At 42.6% G+C, this 23,224-nt stretch overlaps 1 protein-coding gene across 1 annotated transcript in view; it reads left to right on the top strand.

Annotated features, from left to right (window-relative positions):
• Positions 1-22,881, top strand: part of AQP9 (aquaporin 9) — a 52,700-nt gene extending 29,819 nt beyond the window's left edge. The window contains exons 2-6 of the mRNA XM_066276045.1: positions 1,622-1,748; positions 7,724-7,861; positions 9,032-9,150; positions 15,884-16,101; positions 20,955-22,881. Of these exons, the coding sequence (XP_066132142.1) occupies positions 1,622-1,748; positions 7,724-7,861; positions 9,032-9,150; positions 15,884-16,101; positions 20,955-21,129 (777 nt within the window). The 3' untranslated portion in view covers positions 21,130-22,881. The remainder of the gene's footprint in view (positions 1-1,621; positions 1,749-7,723; positions 7,862-9,031; positions 9,151-15,883; positions 16,102-20,954) is intronic.
• The last annotated feature ends 343 nt before the right edge of the window (positions 22,882-23,224 follow it).

Raw genomic sequence — 23,224 nt, 5'->3', positions numbered from 1 at the left:
CTTCCTTCCTTCCTTCCTTCCTTCCTTCCTTCCTTCCTTCCTTCCTTCCTTCCTTTCTTTTTAATTTTTAAGTGAGAGGAGGGGAGATACACAGACTCCCACATATGCTCTAACTGGGATCCACCCAACAACCCCTGTCTGGGGCTGACGCTCAGACCAACCGAGTTATCCTCAACACCTATCCTCAGGCCCTGGCTGGTTGGCTCAGCGGTAGAGCGTCGGCCTGGCGTGCAGGGGACCCGGGTTCAATTCCCGGCCAGGGCACATAGGAGAAGCGCCCATTTGGTTCTCCACCCCCCCCTCCTTCCTCTCTGTCTCTCTCTTCCCCTCCCGCAGCCAAGGCTCCATTGGAGCAAAGATGGCCCGGGCGCTGGGGATGGCTCCTTGGCCTCTGCCCCAGGCGCTAGAATGGCTCTGGTCGTGGCAGAGCGATGCCCCAGAGGGGCAGAGCATCGCCCCCTGGTGGGCAGAGCATCGCCCCTGGTGGGCGTGCCAGTGGATCACGGTGGGGCGCATGCGGGAGTCTGTCTGACTGTCTCTCCCCGTTTCCAGCTTCAGAAAAATACAAACAAAAAAAACCCTAATAAACAACAACAACAAAAAACAACACCTATCCTCAGTGGGCGATTCTCAAACCAATTGAGCCACTGCAAGAGGGGAAGAGAGAGAGGAGAGAGAGGGAGGGGAAGAGAAGCAGATGGTCACTTCTCATGTGTGCTATGACTGGGGATCCAACCTGAGATGTCCGTACGCCAAGCCAATGCTCTAAATACAATTGGCAAGTGTGCTTTAACACTGCTCTGCATCTTGTTTTTTAATTCAATAATATTCTTTGGTACACACAGATCCACATTGGTACACACAGATCTTCCTCATTCTATTTTGTTATACTGTACAGAATACGTGATATTATTCTACTGAGTGGATATACCATAATATATTTCCTCTAAACCTTTCTGAACAGTATTCTATTCCCCCAAATATCCTCTACCAGCTGAAAACTGAAGACTATTGTACTTCATCTTTATTGTACAGCTATTGCCAGAGAGCTTACAGCTCTGTGCTTGGTGCTATATGGATTACAAGAAGTAGTAAGTTTGGCAGCCTCTGCTCTCTGGGAAACTATAGCCCATTAAGAAGAAAAGACATGGAGATGAGGAAGACTTGATTGCCCCACAGTTTTCCTTTTTTTTTTTTTTCCCTTCAAGCATATCAGACTCTTTCTAGTGGCTTTATACATGGCATGAATAGCCTTCTCACTTGTTGAAGATGCATATGATTGTGAGACTGATCTGGTTTATATTGGGAGCCACTACAGCAAGGATTGCAAACTCAAATGCCTATAGTATCTATGTATGCTATGTGTGACATTCTGCTGAGTCAGCACTGGCTCTGGATGAATGCCTATATAGTATCTATGTATGCTGTGTGTTACATTCTGCTGAGTCAGCACTGGCTCCGGATGATCTGTGCATAGCTGAGGCATTATAATTTGATTTGTATAGAGCCTGTAACAACCAAGTCTATGCATTTGCTGAAAAAGTACTTCCTGCTTGTTACTTTGTCAAAATCTTTGGCAGTGGTCATCTCCACTTACTTGTTGAATTTCCTCTCATTCCAGGTCCTTGGATGTGGCTCTGTTGCCCAAGCAGTCCTCAGTCGAGGACATCTTGGAGGAGTAGTCACTATCAATCTTGGATTTGCCATGGCAGTTGTAATGGCCATTTATGTGACTGGAGGTGTCTCTGGTACGTCATAGAAGTAATAACAGCTACTATTAAATCGACCATTTCAATGTGCTAGCTCAGGGTTGGGTGCTTTATTTACATTCATTTACTTAGATATCAACAATCCTTCAAGAACATGTATTTGATTCTATCTTTAACAATAATAAAATTAAAATGTCCAGAAAATGGCAAATGGTGTGTGCAAAGGCAACATTTAGCAAGAGACAAAATGGAGGTTAGAACTCAGAACTGACTGATTCCTATATTGGGCCACTGATCATATTCTTCATCTGTCCATACAATTTTTTATTTGCTGTATCCCACACTTGGAAACCATTTCCCAGATGCCTTGTGAACAGCCAGTGAAGACTGTAACTCCACAGAGGCAAAGTCCCTGGACCTTTATCCATCGCACAGCACACAGTGAGAGTCTAGGTGACTGGCTAGTGCTTTTATGGACGTGCAGGTCTGATCCAGAGGTCTTGGTCTAATTTTACCCCGAGTGGTAGGCTGATCAGAAGCCATTCTTAAGGTTCTGAGAAGCAAGATGAAACAATAATTAATGCAGCCTAGCAACTTAGAAAGAGACTGTGAAAATTATCCTGTTCACAAAGGCTCTTGAAATCTTTCAGCAGCTTGGTCTGGGTGCTCAGAACACTAACACAAGGCTGTTGGTGATCAGGAGAAAAAGGGATCGTGCGTGCTGGACACTGCTGGCTGCTGCACCTGCTTTATCTCCTCTCTCCTCTCTAGCAGGACTCTGAGGCCAGTGTTAGTGTCTCCCTTCTACAGAGAAAACTGGAGCTCTGAGACATTAAGGAAATTGCCAGAAGTCTCACAGCTGGTAAAGAGACAGACCAAAGATTTGACCCAGGTCTACATGACAACAAAGTTTATGTCCCCATAATGACACATTTCCAACTGTCTATTATAGGAAGGACATTCCAGGCAGGGCTTGCGGTTTAGCCAGCTGGTCTGGTGACAAGCGCTGTCATGGCAGCACTGAGGAATGATGGCTGAGACTCGCTGGGAGCCTCCTGCGGCCGGGTGCCTGGAACAGCCGTTTGCTGGCTGGCACCTTTCCTATCACAGTCAGACCCAGTCCCAGGGCAGTCCAGGCTGCAGGTTCCTGTTCATGTCATTTGTTTAGCACGAGCAGTGTTTCTGTTCCACTCCTGTGGAACCTCTGCTGTGATCTCAGCACTGTCCTGCCCACCTCAATCACAAGAAAACCCGGGGTCCAGCCCAAACTTACCAGGTTTCATTACAGTGAAAACCGTACACCACACACAGGACACACTCCTGAATGAAAACATGCAGGCAGAATGCCCCACTGGCACCCCTACACGCTCCCAGTCCATTCACAGGTGTGGTTTCCACAAACCACGAAATACAAATGTGGGCATATTCTCAGCTAGTTCTGGGTATGTGGACAATGTGGTTTTGGAGTATTCTGCTTGCATGACATTCTGAATTGAATATCATCAGATATTTACTTAAGATTACTTTGTCCCATACCCTACCAATGTAACTGACACCCTTTACCACCACTGTCTGTGACTGTTTGCATTCACTGATATACTGGGGAATTTGGGCAGTCGCCATAGGAGGAAAGGGCAGGGACCAGCAGGAAGGAGAAGAGGGAGTAAAGTTGGTGTGCAGTCTTTCCATCTGGCCTCTGGACCGGGGCTAAGCTCCTGTGCTCAGAGGGTGGAGGGTCAGAACTGATGGGACTGGTTTTAATGGAGTTATTTCTGGGTGAGGGTGGGGAGCTGGCTAAATTGTTTATGAGAGACTGTGAGATCCCAAAATTCAGGTAGAGCAATCTCTGAGCCTGGCTGATAAGAGGGAGGAAAGGGAGCTTATTTCTCCCTCTCTGTTTGGAACTCGCACTGTTAAGCCTCCCTGAACACTGGTGGCTTTGGGAACAGGCTCAGACAACCCACTGGCCCGTCATTGACATCCATGCAGACAGACCCTGTATTAGCGTCAGCAGCCATAAGGATAAGAAGAAGATTGTGTACTGGAGGTGACTTTCTCGTGGTGGCTGCAGCTAACTGCATGGTTTGTAAGCACTTGTGAAGCCCTCTTTGAGGATTCAAAACAAACCAATGTATATTGGACATAAACATAAGTGAGATTCCATTTTGTGGTTGCATACTGGTAAGGTGAGCTGAGAGCTGGTTTTGAAATACAAACGCTGCCTTACTGCAAAGAAGTGACCACACCTTGCTTCCCTGGTGAACATGCCCGAGGCCTGGGAACCCAGCCCAGCCAATCAGAATTCATAACAGCCTCATTATACAGCCCCACCAAATGTTGTACTGCCTGCTTGTAACCTAGGTTACAGTGGTTGTTTTGGTATAGCATTTTATAAATAATATAAGTTCATTGAAAAATCAAAATAGCTTTGCATAATGACAAAATGTTGAGGTTATCTGCGTTGCAGAATTGTCTGTGGGCGGTGAGGATGTAGGGACTCATCTAGAACAGTGTGAAAGGGCTCATTCAGCCTGCTCACAGAAGACTTTTATCTCAGGCCCTGTGGGCTCTGGCTGCCCCTCGGGGCTCTCTATGTGAATAATCTGATCATCACAACAACCTTGGCAGGCTGAATTTGGAGTGCAGCACTCTCTGACTCCAGCACTCCTGTTCTCCCCACTACACTGCACTGCCCTGTCCTCTGAGGAAGCCAGAGGGACCGCTCGTCTGCATGAGGAGAAATTTTCCTCATTGCTTTGCGAAGCACCCTCCCGGACACACCCTCGCTGGCCTCCAGCTTCCCTCTCTGTAAATCTCTGTGGTCTGAGCTTTCTGGATGAAGGCCTCTGACTTTTATTTCTTCAACCTTCATGTCTTGAATACCTACTAAGTACCTTGCAGCATGTGACGTCTAAGGCAGTGTTTTCAACCTTTTTATACCTGGGGACCGGTGAATATAGGAGAATTATTTCAGGGAATGCTAAGGCAGAAATCTACCCTGAGCATAAGCAAATTTGACCAAGATCGTTGGGTCTCTAATCTTCATACAATGTCAGGGTGGTTAACTTTTTTGCAGACTGGCACAGAATTCTGGTGGACCAGTCCGCGGACCAGCGGTTGAAAAACACTGGTCTAAGGCAAATGATAGTTCCTGCCTCAGGGTGCTTATGAGGGACGAAAAAGCAATAACCTATCTATGGGAAGTTTTATTTTGGAAGATGAGCTTGCTAAACAAATAACTCTTCTGCCCTGGCAGGGTAGTTCTATTGGTTAGAGCAGAGGTCAGGAACCTTTTTGGCTGACAGAGCCATGAACACCACATATTTTAAACTGTAATTCCATGAGAGTCATACAACAACTCGTGTACATTAGGCATTATCCAATAAAAATTTGGTGTTGTCCCGGAGGACAGCTGTGATTGGCTCCAGCCACCCACAACCATGAACATGAGCAGTAGGAAATGAATGGATTGTAATACATGAGAATGTTTTATATTTTTAATGTTATTTTTTTTTTTATTAAAGATTTGTCTGCAAGCCAGATGCAGCCATCAAAAGAGCCACATCTGGCTCGCAAGCCATAGGTTCCCGACTCCTGGTTTAGAGCATTGTCCAATACGCCAAGTTTGCAGGTTTGATCCCTGGCCAGGGCACATACAAGAAGCAACCAATGAATGTACAACTAAGTGGAACAACAAATTGATGTTTTTCTCTTTCTAAAACCAATCAGTAAATTTTTAAAAATTCATGACAAATAACTTTTCCATTGGTGGATTTATCTGAGGGGAAGTATTTTTGTTTGGAGGTGATTTCTTGTGTACCCTATCCTCTCACAGTGGGTCCCCCTGGCCGGCTGGCTGGCTGGTGGCTGCTCTCCAAACTGTCCCTGAGAGAAAGGGAACAGGGTTGGTTTCAGGAATTCCCACTGCCCCGTGTGCTTCCTGCTCCTACCCCATCTTCAGCTTTTCCAGTATGCTGTGCTGCTGCTCATCTCCGAAATTTCAATTCTCTTGAATGTAAAAGTAAAACAAGATAGTTGATGTGTTTGTGAGGTTTCAAGAATTGATCTGTGTTTTGGTATACCTGTATTGGCATTTTCTTGCCCAAATTAGCCCCTGAGTAGCAGGGGTAGGTGTAGAAAGGACCGTTGCGGTTTAGCTAGCAGCCAGAACAATCTCTCTCTACTGCACACCTATCTTGGCTTAGGGGCTCAGGAAAAGCAAAGCTTCCCTCACGGGGAGGGCTTCCAAAAACAAGCTCACCTATGGGTGCTGTAGAGGGTCAAATGTCAAAGTATCATCATCATCATTATCAACACTCTTCTTTACAACTATTTCTACAACCCAAAGGTCCACACTTTATGTGGTCATTGACAGTGACTCTAATTACCCTCCACACAAGATGTCATTGGTACTCTTCAAATGAACAACTTTCATCTGTAGGAAGTGAGCCCGTGTACTCATGTTTCTTTTATTTTCCCCTGCCCACTGAGGCAGAGAAGCCTTTGTAAACTTGGTGAAGGAGGTCTGGAAGTGATGGAACATAGAACATAGGCTTTGGCATTCAGATAAACCTGGATTTGAATTTAGTTCTACCACTTATTAACCATATGGCCTTAAGAAAGTTACTGTAGTTCTGTGCCTCAGTTTCTTTACCAGTTAACTGGAGAAGTACCTATCTCTCAGAGTTTTTGTGAAGATTAGGTGCATGGAATACCCCTGTGACATTGTCTGGCAGGTGTTCCATGAATGTTGTTACTAGCAAAGCCAGCTTGGGGATATTAATGACTTAACCGGAGCAAACTCTAGGTCTGATCTTATAGCTGAAGGAGAATCAAGGAGGCTAATTTCTCTAGCCATGTTTTAGATTAGGGTGACAGAAGTGCTGCTATATTTGTGTGGGAGAGAAATACATTGTTTATGCAGAAAAACTACAGAGAAGCCACTCAGATGCTGTGATCACCTCAAAGTAAGCTGAGCCCCTTACCTCAGTAAGTGACACAGCCCACTAACCAAAAGACATTTCCCTTTAAAGAGACATCTCTTTACAGTTCTAACATTGTTTTTTATATCCTCTGGACAGGGACTGAGGAATCGCTAGACATAGACTTAAACCTTATAAGTGTATTGACTTTCTTAATTTAAATTTTTTTTTAATTAAATGAGAACAGGGGAGGCAAAGAGACAGACTCTTGCATGTACCCTGACCAGGATCTACTCACCAAGACCTCTAGGGGCAATACTCTGTCCATCTGGAGTGTTGCGTTGCTCTGTTGCTCAGCAATTGAGCCATTTTTAGTGCCTGAGGTGGAGGCTAGGAGCATCCTCAGCACCAGGGCCAACTCACTCTAGCCAATCAAGCCATGGCTGTGGGAGGCGTAAGAGAGAAAAAGAAAGAGGAAGGGAAAGGGAGGAATGGAGAAATAGATGATCACTTCTCCTGTGTGCCCGGACCAGGAATCAAACCAGGGACATCCACATGCTGGGCAGATGCTCTACCACTGAGCCAACCAGCCAGGGCCTGTATTGACTTTTTAAAAATTATTGAAGCTAATAAATAGCTCATATCAATCTCTTTAGGGTTATTGCTTTATAGATGAAAAAAGCCAGTAGATAGATAATAGATGACAGATAGATGATAGATAGATATATAGATAGATAGACAGACAGACAGATAAATAGATATACATAGACAAAAAGTAATGAGTCACTTTAATACAAATTTCTTTCAATGTCACAAAGGTAAACATCCTAAACAGTGTCTAGTGATGTCATAAGAATTATTAGTCCTCCCTTTAACCCCACTTAACTCTTTCTCTCTTTTTCTCCCTCTCAATCTCTTTCTCTTCCACACACTCGACACACACACACATACATGTAAGACTCAGTGTCTTCACATAACAGATCTCTGCCTAGAAGACTGAGTTCTGTCTGGGGTCTCTAGATAAGGTTTTTGTTATAATAATTCTGCCTGATCTACCTTCTAGCATTCCTAATTATCTTATCTTCCTTGCAGGTGGCCATATCAATCCAGCTGTATCTTTTGCAATGTGTCTCTTTGGACGGATGAAATGGTTCAAATTGCCTTTTTACTTTGGAGCTCAGTTCTTGGGAGCCTTTTTAGGGGCTGCAATCCTCTTTGGTGTTTACTATGGTGAGTAAGAACCCTGAGTCCAGAGGTTAGGGGGAGCTGGGAATAATTTTAAAATCAGAATTAGTTGGAAGAGGTGCAATAAAGCGAGAATAAGAAGTCTTTTACAAATGGCAGGTGATTCTAAGAGTTCTAAGTTCTAAATAATGGAGCCAACATTATCATTAGGGAAAGTTCATGAAGTCTTTTGATGAAAATAGTCACAACTTAAAAGGGAGAACAGAACTGGCCACCCAGTGCTACAATGTGAACACGCACAAAGCAAACAGCTGTGTGGCTTAAACAAGTCATTTGACCTTATGGGTCTTGGTTTCCTCCTCTGGAAAAATGAGGGAATTAAACTGTTGTGAGGAGACCTGGGGTTGGCACTGGCTATGTAGGGACAGTGCCAACTTGCTCCAAGGTCAAGTTCACTATTACTATGACACCCTCAAATTTTGGACTGATATTAGAATTATGAATTCTGCCTAGGGTAGGTCCAAGTTCCACATTGGCTTTTGTACAACCTCAAAAATTCTAACCATTCCCCCAAAAGAAGATTGTTTTCAGGACCCACTGGCTAAGGATTTGTAGTTCAAGTTTAGAGTGAACGACTGAGGGTAGCCAGGACTTTCTTTTTTATTCTTTTCTTTTTTTTGTTACAGGAACAGAGAGAGAGTCAGAGAGAGGGATAGATAGGAACAGACAGACAGGAACGCAGAGAGATGAAAGCATCAATCATCAGGTGTTGCCCTTGCGACACCTTAGTTGTTCATTGATTGCTTTCTTTATGTGCCTTGACCGCGGGCCTTCAGCAGACTGAGTAACCCCTTGCTCGACCCAGCCACCTTGGGTCCAAGCTGGTGAGCTTTTTGCTCAAACCAGGTGAGCCCGCGCTCAAGCTGGCCACCTCGGGGTCTCGAACCTGGGTCCTCCGCATCCCAGTCCAATGCTCTATCCACTGCGCCACCACCTGGTCAGGCCAAGGCTTTCTTTCTATCCTTGACATGCCATCTTGTGACTTTTCTGGGCATTTCTGAAATGATCATACCGCAAAGTGAAGAAAGAAAAACAAGATGGATCTGCCAACCTAACCCTGAGTGTTTGAATGCAGTTGGTTAACGTGAGACCTGTCATAGACCTCCCTCACTCTTCCCAGAGAACTCTAACGTGCCGGAGCTCTGTCTTCCGCAGATGGACTCATGGCCTTTGCTGGAGGAAAACTGCTCGTCGTGGGAGAAAATGCAACAGCACACATTTTTGCAACATATCCAGCTCCTTATCTGTCTCCAGCAAATGCATTTGCAGACCAAGTAAGTGCATACTCAACAGGGAGTTTACTTTGGTAAAAAGACAGGATTTAATAAGGGGACTTATTATAGGGGAGTACTATAGGCCTGTCAGAAAGGAAAGGCTGTGTTTCCAAAAGTGTCCAAGAGAGTTCACTAGGCACTACCCAAGCTTTCTTTTTTTTTTTTTTTTTACAGAGGCAGAGATAGACAGGGACAGACAGACAGGAACAGAGAGAGATGAGAAGCATCAATCATCAGTTTCTCGTTGCGCGTTGCGACTTCTTAGTTGTTCATTGATTGCTTTCTCACATGTGCCTTGACCGTGGGCCTTCAGCAGACCGAGTAACCCCTTGCTGGAGCCAGCGACCTTGGGTCCAAGCTGGCGAGCTCTTTGCTCAAGCCAGATGAGCCCGCGCGCGACCTCGGAGTCTCGAACCTGGGTACTTCCGCATCCCAGTCCAACGCTCTATCCACTGCGCCACCGCCTGGTCAGGCTACCCAAGCTTTCTTGACAAATTTTTGCCTTTATAGAAATTGATACCATTAAAAACGTTTTCTGCTCTCTGTTTAGTATATATGCTTGTTAATATCAGTTAAAGTCTAGAAAATAGTGGATGACTGAATATGTAAACTTCCGTAGGGGACAATGGGGTTTGCTTCCTTATTATGTGCCCTTGACCTAAATGTGGAGACCACAAGAAAAGGCATTTTAATCTCAATTTAAGGATGTGAAAGTGAGGTAGTTGAGCCTTAGAGTATCATAGATCCTCTCTGTCTACTCATGTGCATAGGTTTATCCAGACTCTAAAGGTAGGTAGAAGTATAAAAGTGTCTGCCTTGTTGACATTTAAACAAGCTGCATCCAGGAATCTGGTGTAGCCAATAGCACAATAGTCAGTTTGTGACAGGACCAACATTGTCAGTGTGACAGACTCTGCCTCCCTTACTGTATCCCAGGAAGGCTGCTTGTCAGATTGATCAGGGCAGGCAAAGGAAGGAAGGAGGAGAGGAAGGGATGGAGGGAGGGAGGGATTTTTCAATTTGCCAACTCTGCCTTCTTCCATTCAATGGATGAAAAATCTATGTTCTCGTGGCCTCAGCCTTGTTCCTTTACACTTTGACTGATAAATCAAACAGGAAGCACTGTTTGATTACTATACACTCACTGTGCTCAGCCCTGTGTCTGGAGCTTGAGGGACACAGGGCTGAGTAGTAAGAAAATGTGAGTTGTAAAGATATGGGACTTAGAGTCTGAGCGCCTGACTTAAAATAATAATTCTGCTCCCAGTTCCCTATGTAAGGTCAGCAAATTACCAAACATTTTTGGTATTAGATTGTTCATTTGTCAAATGGGGCTAATATTAGCACCTATAAGATTACTGATAAAGCTAGAAGGAATAATATGAAGAAAATGCATTGTAAACAGTATCTGCCCAGGTGATTTAGAATCTAGTTGAACAAACCAATCTCATAAGAACAAAATGAGCAATGCAAAACTGAATATGATTAGATAAGAAACTGGACTGCAGGTATCACGTTAAAAACCCAGAAGAATCTAGATGAGTATGATTAAGAAAACTTTCAGTGGAAAATGTTCAGAGCGTGTAGCTTCCTCCAAAAAGGAATATTATCATAAGCTGCAATAATAGAAGGGTAGTATTCAAATGAAGTGTTTGAGGGTCTTATTCTAATCTATACTGGAGTATTGACTCATTTCTAAATACCACACTTCAAGCAGGCATGCTACCAGAGGAGAGAAACTAAAAAGATAATGAGGCCACACAGTAATGAGTGGAGAATTGGGTTGTTTGGTTTGCAAAGATGTGTTAAGAAGTTGGAGAAAGCGGATGTGCTAGGTAGCTTTCAAAGATTTGAAGGGCTGTCAAGTGCAAAAGAGGTTAGATGTGGTGTGTAAACCCCCATGAAGATTTGGTGGTAGTACAAAGCCTGGTACATAATAGGTGCTCAATAAATGATAAATGCTTATTGAATGAATGAATTCATAAATGAATGACCTTATGATGAGATAAAATTATGTTCAATGAAAGAAAGACTTTTTGAGCAATTGGGGCTGTGTTAAATATAAACCCTGTTGCCCCAGGACAAGAGTCACTTGTGCAGGGGTTGGGAACCTATGGCTCGTGAGCCAGGTGTGGCTCTTTTGATGGCTGCATCTGGCTCGCAGACAAATCTTTAATAAAAAAAATAATAATGTCTGACCAGGTGGTGGCGCAGTGGATAGAGCGTCGGATTGGGATGTGGAAGACCCAGGTTCAAGACCCCGTGGTCGCCAGCTTGAGCGCAGGCTCATCTGATTTGAGCAAAGCTCACCAGCTTGGACCCAAGGCCGCTGGCTCAAGCAAGGGGTTGCTCGGTCTGCTGAAGGCCCGTGGTCAAGGCACATATGAGAAATCAATTAATGAACAACTAAGGTGTTGCAAGGGCAACGAAAAACTGATGACTGATGCTTCTCATCTTTCTCCCTTCCTGTCTGTCTCTGACTCTCTCTCTGTCTCTGTAAAAAGAAAATAATAATAAAAATAAATAAATTCAAAAATATTTAAAAAATAATAATAACGTTAAAAATATAAGACATTCTCATGTATTACAATCCATTCATTTTCTACTGCTCATGTTCATGGTTGCGGGTGGCTGGAGCCTATCACAGCTGTCCTCCGGGACAACACCAAATTTTTATTGGATAATGCATAATGCACATGGGTCGTTTTATGGCTCTTACAGAATTACATTTTAAAACATGTGGCATTTATGGCTCTCTCAGCCAAAAAGTTTCCCGACCCCTGCACTAGAGGCATTAGAAGCTTGTCTGGGTGATCACTGGGGGTGGAGAGTGGGGGAAGGGGGTTCTCAAGGAGATTCAAACACCAGATGGTGGACACAGTGTGAGATACGTCATCCTTGAGATACTTTCCAGATTGGAGACTAGATTAGCCAGTTGTGAAGTAGGGAAAACTAGTACATTCTGAAGGAAGAGGACAGGATCGTAGTTGTTTCACAAGATGGAAAGAGGAAAGAGATCACTGAAAGCATGATAGTAGGGGTCCTTTACCTCTCTGGGCATCAGTCTCTATTAACAGAGAAAGATGACCATGTGATTCTTTCTAGCTTCAGAGTGTCAACAGTCTATTCTCGGAGGCAGGTCAGGAAGGACAGGGAGGGTGGGGACTATTAAGCCTTAAGTGCACACATTGACTAGACATTTAGCTGTATCAGTAAGAGTCCCAGGTACCTCAGAATGGACTTTGAGGATCGATGGGTTAGAGTATTATGGGGTTTCTCAGGGATCCTACTTTCCCTTCAATTCAAGCCTAATTTCTCTTATAATGAAGAAGATGGCATTGAAGAGCTTTAAAGACCTTTCCTGTGAATTCAGGTCCTTTCCACTGTCTGCAAAAGAGAAAGAATACTGACTTTCTTTCTCAAAGCTTGGCTTACACTGAGAAGGACAATGTCTTTGTCCTGTGGTTTAGACCCACAGCCACTTTTCTATACTCTTGGTCTGTTCTGAGAATGACAAAATGAAGCCTCCATTCCCTGTAACTGCCCTGCAGAGACAGCCTCTCTCCACTGAGTCTTCAAACAACACTCTCCTCCTTCCTTCTCCCTGGGGAGTAAGCTGGCCCCAGGACCCCTCTGGGTCGCTTCATCTCAAGATCACTAAATTGTTTCAAGCATAGTCTATAATTTAATCAACAGTCATTTTTTTACTTAATAAATATTTACTGGCACCTACTGAGCCAGGTACAGTTCCACACTGCTCTTAATTCGGGGAGTACAAGGCCTGGTTCTCCGACAAGAAACAGATCCCTCTCTTGCAGGATGATAATGGCAAGGATAGGAGTTCAGTCAGAATGCAATGGGAACTCAGAGGCAAAAGCTTCTCTGTCTGGGAGAATCAGAAAGGTTTTCAGAGAAGAGAGCTCCTGGGAGAACGTGTCCCTTTGGCCACAAATTCTTGTAATGTTATTAATTCAGAAAGCAGATGAAATGATGAAGAGCTTAAACTCTAAATCAGTTGCCAGGTTCTCATCCCGATTCTTCTGCTAATGAGCTATGCCCCAGGGTAAGTTTCTTAACCTCATTCTACTCAAGTTTTCTCATCTGTAATCTGAGAATAGTAACAGGATTTATCTCCAAGGTTATTCTGAACTTCTAAAGAGATAAGCAGATGAAGTACCTGGCATGTAGTAAGTATTCAGCAAATAATCATTGTCATTTACCTGTTAAAGTAAAATATAGTTTGGAAAGTTTAGAAACCAGAGAGTGGGGAAAACACAAGCTAATAGCCCCTACTTCAGAAGCCCTGGCCAGGTAGCTCAGTTGTTTAGTGCATCAACCCAATAAGTCAAGGTTGTGGGTTCGATCCCTGGTTAGGGCACATACAAGGGACAACCAATGAATGCATGAATAAGTGGAACTACAAATTGATGTCTCCCTCCCTCTTCTTTTCTCTCCTTAAAATAAATTTTTTTTAAAAAAATTGAAAGCTCCCACTTCATTATACCTGCTATCCCTTTTTATATACTCTTAGAAGTTTCTTCTTATGTGTGTTTTTAAATGTAAAAAATATATATAATACACATACAACTTTTTTACTTACTATCAGAAGCATTTTTAAATGTTACCTCTTAGCTTTTATATTTATTGTTTTTAATTGCTATATAATAGAATATAAAATGGGCACTCCATAACATAGGTAGTTCTTTCCCTACTGATGAGTACTTAGTTGGCTTCTAGCTTTTCAACACTATAAATACAGTTGACCCTTGAACCACATGCAGATTACGGGAGCCAACTCCCTGTGTAGTCAAAAATCTATATATAAATTTTAATCTTGTCTGACTGGGCGGTGGCGCAGTGGATAGAGCATCAGACTGAGATGCGGAAGACCCAGGTTCGAGACCCCGAGGTCATCAGCTTGAGCGCGGGCTCATCTGGTTTGAGCAAAAGCTCACCAGCTTGGACCCAAGGTCGCTGGTTCGAGCAAGGGGTTACTTGGTCTGCTGAAAGCCCACGATCAAGGCACATATGAGAAAGCAATCAATGAACAATTAAGGTGTTGCAATGTGCAAAGAAAAACTAATGATTGATGCTTCTTATCTCTTCGTTCCTGTCTGTCTGTCCCTGTCTATCCCTCTCTCTGGCTCTCTCTCTCTGTAAAAACAAAACAAAACTAACAAAAAAAAAAAAAAAAATTTTTTTTTTTTTGTATTTTTCTGAAGTTGAAAACGGGGAGGCAGTCAGATAGACTCCCGCATGTGCCCGACTGGGGTCCATCCGGCATGCCCACCAGGGAGTAATGCTCTGCGCCCTGGCCGGGAATCAAACCCGGGACTCCTGCATGCCAGGCCGATGCTCTACCACTGAGCCAATTGGTCAGGGCCAAAAAAATTTTTAATCTTTCCAAAACTTAACAATGAATAGCCTTCTGTTGACCTGAAGCTTCACCAATAACATAAATAGTTGATTAACATATATTTTGTATGTTATGGGTATTATATGTATATATTCTTAAAGTAAACTAGAGAAAATGTTATTGAGGAAATCATAAGGAAGAGAAAGTACATTTACATTACTTATTGAAAAATATCCACATATGAGCAGACCCATGCAGCTGAAAACCCGTGTTATTCAAGGGTCAACTGTACTGGTTAAGAGAGCATATCTGTTTTATGATTTTTTTCTATATTTTAGGTTTTTTCATGGTATGGTTCTCAAATATCTAATGGGGACAAATTGAATAAATAATTTTGTGGAGAGTTTTTTAAGTGCATATTGCTAAATCACGACTGAGTTTCTTTTCAAAAGTGTGGTGCAGCCCTAGCCGGTTGGCTCAGTGGTAGAGCATTGCCTGGGGTGTGGACGTTCCAGGTTCAATTCCCGGCCAGAGCACACAGGAGAAACAACCATCTGCTTCTCCACCCCTCCCTTTCCTTTTTTTTTTTTCTCTCTCTCTCTTCCCCTCCTGCAGCCATGGCTCAATTGGTTCGAGTGCATTGGTCCTGGGTATTGAGGTGGCTCCATGAAGCATCCACGTTAGTTGCTAAAAATAGCTTGATTGTGAGCATGGCTTCAGATGGGCAGAGCATTGGCCAGGGGTCACCAGTTGGATCTGGTCTGGGCACATGCAGGAGTCTGTCCATCTATCTCCTCTCCTCTCACTTGGAAAAGAAGAAAAAAAAGTGTGGTGCTTGTTTAGTTCTACTGAAGAAGCCTAAGAGAGTCGGTATTCTTTCCCTAACATCTGACATTTACTTTTTTTCCCCTTACAAATCAGTGTTTCCCACTTACTTGTTTCTTAGTTCTATGTTTTTAAAAGAATTTTCTATTTATTTCCTTTGCCCCTTTACCTATTGATATCTCACATCATTTGTCTTGCCAATTTGAACGAGGCTCTCCCTTCATTTTTTCAGTCTGCAGTTTGTCTTTCTGTTTAGCTGGGTAGTAGAATAGTGTAGTAAAGATAGCAGTCTCTAGAGCCCGACTCTCTGGGTCCGCACATTAAGTGTGAACTGCCACTAAGTGTGCGACCTTTGCAGGTAACTAATCTATAGAGGAGAATATTAGCGCCCACATCAAAGACTGCTGTGATAGAAAGACCGCCTGGTCCAGTGTATCACCCAGTGTGTGTTAGTTATTACTAGGTTTGTTTTTAACAAGAAGGGGTAGATTTTGAGGTGGGCAAATGGATGTACTATAAGCTAAACTTCTTGCACATTTTCTCCTTCCTCAGGTAGTGTCTACCATGTTCCTCATCATGATTGTCTTTGCCATCTTTGACACCAGAAATTTAGCAGTCCCCAAAGGCCTCGAGCCCACTGTTATTGGCCTCCTGATTGTTGTCCTTGCATCTTCCTTGGGACTGAACAGTGGCTGTGCCATGAACCCAGCTCGAGACCTGAGTCCCAGACTCTTCACTGCTTTAGCAGGATGGGGATTTGAGGTCTTTAGGTAAGTAGCAATGGTGTGGGTGGAGGGAAGAGAGGGGTTCATGCTGTGCCTTGAACTTGGATCTAGAAGAGTACAGATGGGAAGGCGGAGGTCAAGCGCGTACTCTGATCATGAGTGTGGAATGTCTCACTGGTGATTTGTGATATGGTGGGGTAGTATGTGTGTATGTGTGTGTGTGAGAGAGAGACAGACAGACAGGCATGCAGGCAGAGAAAGAGAGACAAAGGAAGAGACCAGGGGAAGGGGATTTCAAAGAGATCGTCCTGTCTTATAATGTTTTATGTGAATATTTTAATTGTATAACTTGTCTACTGATTCACTCTGTGACAAAGGTCAACAAGAATTGACATCATTCATTCATTCCATTTACATTCATTTTTCATTCATTCATTCATTCATTCAACAGAGCTTCACTGAACACTATTTATGTAGTGGTCATTGAGCTAGGTAAAGAAATTTCAAAATTAGTTAAATCACTAGCCTTGAGCAATGTAATAACTGCTCTGGCAATCCCTAAACCAAAGTTCTGAGGAATTACTGGCTCTGCCTGGGGAAGTAGGGGAAGGCACCACTGAAGTGCTGAGTTGAATCTTCAGATATGAGTAAGAAATTCCTGGCAGAACAGAGATAAAAGAGAGCCTGTGCACAAGAAATGGCAAGACCCTGTGCTTTCTACCTCAAATGTGCTGGGGAAATAAGCCAACTGTTAGTACCAAGCTCCCATTAATTAGTACTTTTCCCATTAATTCCTTCCCACTTTTCTTCATAAAGTCACAGTGATCCATCCCATCTACTCATCAAGTCTCTCTACAAGAAAGGAACCTATTTTGGTTCATCAGGAAACAGGGCCATAACATAGAGAAAGAGAAGTAGGAAAAACATGTGGGAAGAAATTTTTGCTTAACGTTTGCTGTAAGAAAAAGGACTTGAGTGTCACCAAATGCTGACCTGTACATGCAGTCATACTTGTGTGATGATTTTACTTATGTGAAAGTTTATCTTGCCTTCACAAGTGTGAGAAACAAGCTATTAATGAAACCATTCATTTCACCACCACAGACAACGCTGAGAGCTGATGGAGTATAAGCATCATGAAGACAGGGCCTATGACAGCTTTTTTACTAATGTAACCACAGTGACTACACTAGGGCCTGGCACATAGAAAGTCTCAATAAAAGTTATTGAACAGAAGAATGAATAAATGCTATGTGCCATATGTGTCCTGGGAGATGAGGGTTACAAGGAGAATCAAGCAACATCCCCACCTTTAAGAAACCAACAATACAATGAATTTTCTAGAGCAGTGATCCTCAGTCAAAGGAATTTTGGCCCCAGGGATATTTGACAATGTCTGGAGACATTATTGGCTGACACAACTGGGGAGCCTGGGGCAGAAGCGGTTACTGGCATCTAGTAGGTAGTGCTTAAGATACGAGGATACTGCTGCGCATCCTACAATACCCAAGACAGGCCCCAACAACAAAGAATTATTAGGCCAATAATGTCAAGAGTGCCACTGTTAAGGAGCTCTGTACGAGGTTGATCACCTCTAGAACACAAGAAGGAGGAACAAAATGTCCCCAACAGAAAAACTCCTTTGTCTCTTTCCAATGGAGAATCAAGTCCTATATATCTCCTTATCCCCAGAGGCCAGAATTAGCCAGTGAGTTTCCTTTAACACCACATTCCTGAGCTTCCCTCTAGGGGACCACTTTCCCCACCACCATGTCACTTCTGTCAGCTTCACTCAGACCCCTAAAACAAAGATAACCCAAGGCGATCTGGCCTCCTTCTGAGTTCTGCTTTTGGTAATTCACCCAAAACTCTATGAGTGACGGCCATTCTAAAATGGGTACAGATCTTGCCTATTTTCTCTTTGCTTTGCTAAGTATATGGTAGGAGACCACTACTGTGGGAGGATGATGAATCACCAAATGCCAAACTCTGAGCTCCATGTCCCTTTTTAGCATCCGGGTTTTTTTTTCCTTTATTCATTCATCCATGCAGATACCTGATCTCTTATTCAAGCCCCTGTGCTAAAGATGGTAAGACCCAGTTACTGCCTTCATGGTGTTAGGTTCTATTTCAGAAGGGTTAGCTAGGCTCTTATACAAGATTGAAGCTGACAGGTACCACGTAAGAGGTTTGAGTAATTACCTGCAAGAGTTGAGAGAAGGTTTGCAGCTCCAAATTTAGGAATTATGGAGGTGAAACAGGGGGCATTTTGTAGCATCTGGACATATTTAAGCGGGATATTTCTGAGGATATTTTAGTTGGAGAGGAACTCGTTAGTACACAAACACAGAACGTTACAATAATAAGTGACGCAATAGACTGGAAGGGTGCATGAACAAGGCTGGAAAGAGCAATTCATGACACACTACAGAGGGCTTAGTTTCCCAGAATGAAAATTTTGGTGTTTTGCTGCTTCCTACTCTATAGGTTATGGGGAACAGCAAAAGATTTAAGTCAAAAGTTTGATATGTTTAGAACTTGAATTTAGCAAAATGAATCTGACATTATTATATAAACTAGATTAAAAAGAAAAGAGTGGAGCGGGCAGAAACCTGTTAGGATAAAGCTAGGCTGGCTAATAATTCTCAAGCAAATGTTTCCAAGAAAACCTTTGAGAAACATCAGGCCTCCAAAATGTCCCTAAAGTGTCCCATCCATTCAAGGTTCTATATCCAAAGCAAACATCTCAGTAGCTATCCTAGCTTGAATCCACACCCTCTGATAAAGCCAAGAAGTCCTTATTCTCAGATCCTCACTTGCCGCTGTAAGGCAAGCAGTGAATTAACCATGAAGTAGGGCACTAGAAAGTCCGACAAGAGCAAGAGTCAGAAGACCTTGTCTGACTCTTGCTTTTCCTGTAAATATTAAAATGTTTCCCAACCAAGTTGTCACCATGAATTCACATTAAGATGTTAACGAATGAATGAATGAAGGATCTCAGAGGTAGTGTTAATATTTAAAGTTTACCCAAAGAAATGAATCCTTGATGCTGGTACCATAACTAATTAACAGAGACATTTTTTTTTTTTTTTTTTTTTTTGGCATCCCTGAAATTGTATTGTGCAAATGACCCTGTGTACACATAAGACTTAGCCAGGCAGGAAATCACATCTGAGCCCCTCCATTTATGACTTGTGGCTCCAACACAAGGCATTCAGCTCTAGGGAAAGGACAAGATGTGTCCTGGCAGGTATCTTGCACCCTCATCTATTAAAAGAAACTAAAAGTTCACCATAAAATAGTGATGGAAGAAAGGAAATGAAAGACCTCCTAGTTCTTTAAAGCCGCTGTGCCTCTCACAGAAACTTCCCTCTGGATTTGGGGAATGGGAACAGGCACCACAGGAACAGCTGTGCCGTGTCCTCTCTCCCATGCAGTAAGAGTGACATCTTGTGGCTGTTGTGAGCACGAGATGTCAGAGTCTTGTTTCCGCAAGACTGCATTGATGATCAAAGGTTTGTGATCTAAGAGTGCTTGGATGATCCAAGCGGGAGAGATCACCAGGCAGATGAGAGTGCAAATCTCAGAGGGAGGGACACTCGCCTTGAAACCTTCTTCTAGACAATCCTGAGATTAGAACCAGGTCTCGTGGGTCCTAGGACAGATCTCTTGTTTGTGTTTATTTCCTTTATTCTTTCTCATCAAAATTTAGTACATGTAGTTATTAAGCATAAGACCTTACATGTAGTTATTAAGCATAATGAAAAAAAAGTACAGCCGTGACTCCTTCCCTGAAACAGAACGCTGTGACATCCTTGTGTGTGTCAGTGTGCTCCTACTCTTCCCCCCGCCTCTTCTGCACTGTCCTGAATTTTTTTGTTTATCATCTCCCTCCTTTTAAAAAGTTTTGTCTCACTCGGACATATCCCTAAATAATATTTGTATAGTTTTATTTGCTTCTGAGCATTCATGGTCCTTTCTACTGAGTGAGTTAAGTGGATTTCCAGTCTCCAAAAAGGACAGCTGCTTTCTCACAGAACACTATCTTCGATATAATGTACCAACATTAAGATTACTGGAGGGGAGAGAGAATCATAATCTAATAGCCTTATTAGAGAATAACTTTAAGGTGTGACCTCAAAAAAATAAGCACTCAATTTACATACCCGTGGTGTCTAGGAATCTCTCCACACCCTCCTTCATAATCCTCAGGACTCACTATTTCAGGATGAGGGAAAGTAAACTCCTAAATAATCAATCTGAACTTTCACTAGGTGCCTTCAATTTTGACCATATTCAAAGACTTTTTTTTTTTTTTTCTGAAAGGCAAATAAATGGACATATTCTTGTAAGTACCAACAGGACAATGGGATGGATCATCTGAAGTCAGGTGTATTGGAAAATCCAGGTTGCCAAGCTGCAGTGAGGGCCCTTATACTTAGCTCTTGCTGAGTGAAAAGAGTCATAAACAGGGGTCCCCAAACTTTTTACACGGGGCCAGTTCACTGTCCCTCAGACCATTGGAGGGCCGGACTATAAAAAAAAACTATGAACAAATTCCTATGCACACTGCACATATCTTATTTTAAAGTAAAAAAACAAAACGGGAACAAATACAATATTTAAAATAAAGAACAAGTAAATTTAAATCAACAAACTGACCAATATTTCAATGGGAACTATGCTCCTTTCAACTGACCACCAATGAAAGAGGTGCCCTTCCAGAAGTGCGGCGGGGGCCGGATAAATGGCCTCAGGGGGCCGCATGTGGCCCTCGGGCTGTAGTTTGGGGACCCCTGGTCATAAACATGAGAAGGACTAGCTGGTTAGTGAATAACTAGCAGTAATACCAGGAGGAAGGCCCAGTGATGTATCACTAATTCCTTGTTTGATTTCAGAACTGGAAATAACTTCTGGTGGATTCCTGTAGTGGGCCCTTTGGTTGGTGCTCTCATTGGAGGCCTCATCTATATGCTCATCATTGAAATCCACCATGCAGACCCTGACCCGGACTTCGAGGCCGAGCAATCTGAGGACAAACCGGAGAAGCAGGAACTGAGTGTGATAATGTAGGGCTGTGCTCAGCCCTGGGCTTACATTTGGCTGAGCTGATGTTCTCTTCAGGAAAGATGGCATCCAGGTGTCTGTTTTCATAAGACGGGGGCAGCAATGTTCTTTGAAAGCCACTGGAGACACCTAATTGGAAAAGCATTTGAATGTAGTTTTGAAAATACTGACCTCTTCTCTTCCAGTTTCCCCCCCAAAATAGCAGGGACTGTCTTTTGAAACAGCTTTCTTTCTACCCTGTTTATTTCATTCTTTCATATGAATTTTTATTACTGAGTGAGCACTAATAACTTGGAACCTGACCATGGACTTATTTGGATGGTTTTAATTGCATTATCTATATAAAACAGTATCACCAAAGCTTTATTTTCAAACTCACAAGGGTTACATTCTGAATATTGACCAAAACTAAACTGAAAGACAAAACAGTGGTTTCAGTTAACATATTCATGAATTAGAAAACTAAAGCGTTAGCTCTCTAATTTTGCCATGCCATAATTATTGTATAAATATTGATAGCCTCCAAACCCAGGGGTGTAGGGAGCAAGCAGTGGCATATAGCTGGAGAGCATAAGAGAAGGACATTGTGGCATTCAGAGACCTCAAGAGACAAGATAAATTTGGAAAACCAAATGGAATTTTTTTAATGGAAACCATTTATCAGTTTAATCTCTTACTCTTTGCATTTTTAGAGGGCACCAATTAATTTTCTGCTCTTTAGTCTGTAATAACCTAAAATACAGTCATAACCCCAGTCATAAAAAATATATCACTCTGTATTTTTAGCTCAAATGTATCTCCCTAATTGCCCACTTGAGGACAGACATTTGACAAGCTAAGTCAATGACTGCACTCATCTGTTAGTCTATACATGCCCTAGAAGCCAAAATGGAAAGCCATTGGCTCCTGGTCTAGTAAAATCTTCAGAATGGAAGGTTCCTTGAAATAACATAGGTATCGGGCTTCACAGTATACAAAGTGCTTTCACACATATTATTTAATTTAATACTTATAGAGACTGCCTGTGGTAAATACTATGCTGCCCTTTTTTTTTTTTTTTTTCTTTCAGATGAAACAAAATCTCAGGGGAGCTAAGTTAGTGGCCTAGGTCAGGTGGAAGGCCGAACATCTTCTCATGTATCCTACACCTTTCTAAAGGTCATTAACTAGCTGAGAATCTTGGCCAGCCCTTCCTGGCTGGCCAGGAGAAGTGAGATCGACAGCTGCCAAAATATGTACACCTTCTGGACCTAATTCTGGATCCCAAGATAAAAGGCCTTCATTGTCTGGTTTTATTCCTGCCATTCTGAAGCATTAACAAAAGAAAGACGTAGTGATTTGATCATATTTTTCGTCTGCTGAAAAGCATGATCAGAAGGCCTCCTTTGCTAGGTCATTTGATCTTCTCTCCTTGCCAACCCCAAACGTTACATTCAGGAAATTTCCTCTAGGTTATGCTCTTCTTTAAAACACTCTAACTGATGTCCTTGGGTTAAAAAGAATCTCTGAGTTACAAATACCAGAGAAATTTTTCTACATCAAGTGATGCACTTTCAGTCAAACTGTTCAAAATCCCAGAATTTCCACAAGGATCTAGTTTTCCAATTGCTCTGTGATAATACAAGAACAACAGGAAACAAATGTGAAATGTCTCCAGTGGCCTGTGGTCTATAGTCTACTGACACATGGAATTATTTTTCTTGCTGAAACTACTTGGATATTTCTTATTTGAAATAAAATTGGATTTTTTTTGTTTGACTTTTTTTCTTTTTTTTATGAATTCTGAATTTTCTTTTTAAAGACTCTAGTTATTCAATTTTTAGGGAGGAGAGAGAGAGGGAGGGGAAGAGAGAAAGGGGGAGGAGTAGAAAGCATCAACTCCTATATGTGCCTTTTTGACCAGGCAAGCCCAGGGTTTTGAACCAGTGACCTCAGTATTCCAGGTCGAAGTTTTATCCCACTGTGCTACCACAGGTCAGTGTTTGACTTTTTATAAGTATTAAGACTGCTAAGTACACCTAGCTCAGCAATTATCTACCCTGTTTACAAACTAAGCTCTTCTGAGGAGCTTTGAAATAATGCTAATGCCCCCTTGGTCATT

This window comes from Saccopteryx bilineata, chromosome 4 (genome assembly GCF_036850765.1).
Source record: "Saccopteryx bilineata isolate mSacBil1 chromosome 4, mSacBil1_pri_phased_curated, whole genome shotgun sequence".
NCBI classification, from domain to species: domain Eukaryota; kingdom Metazoa; phylum Chordata; class Mammalia; order Chiroptera; family Emballonuridae; genus Saccopteryx; species Saccopteryx bilineata.
The sequence above is the reverse complement of the archived record's forward strand: the minus strand, read 5'-3'. Positions and strand labels throughout refer to the sequence as shown.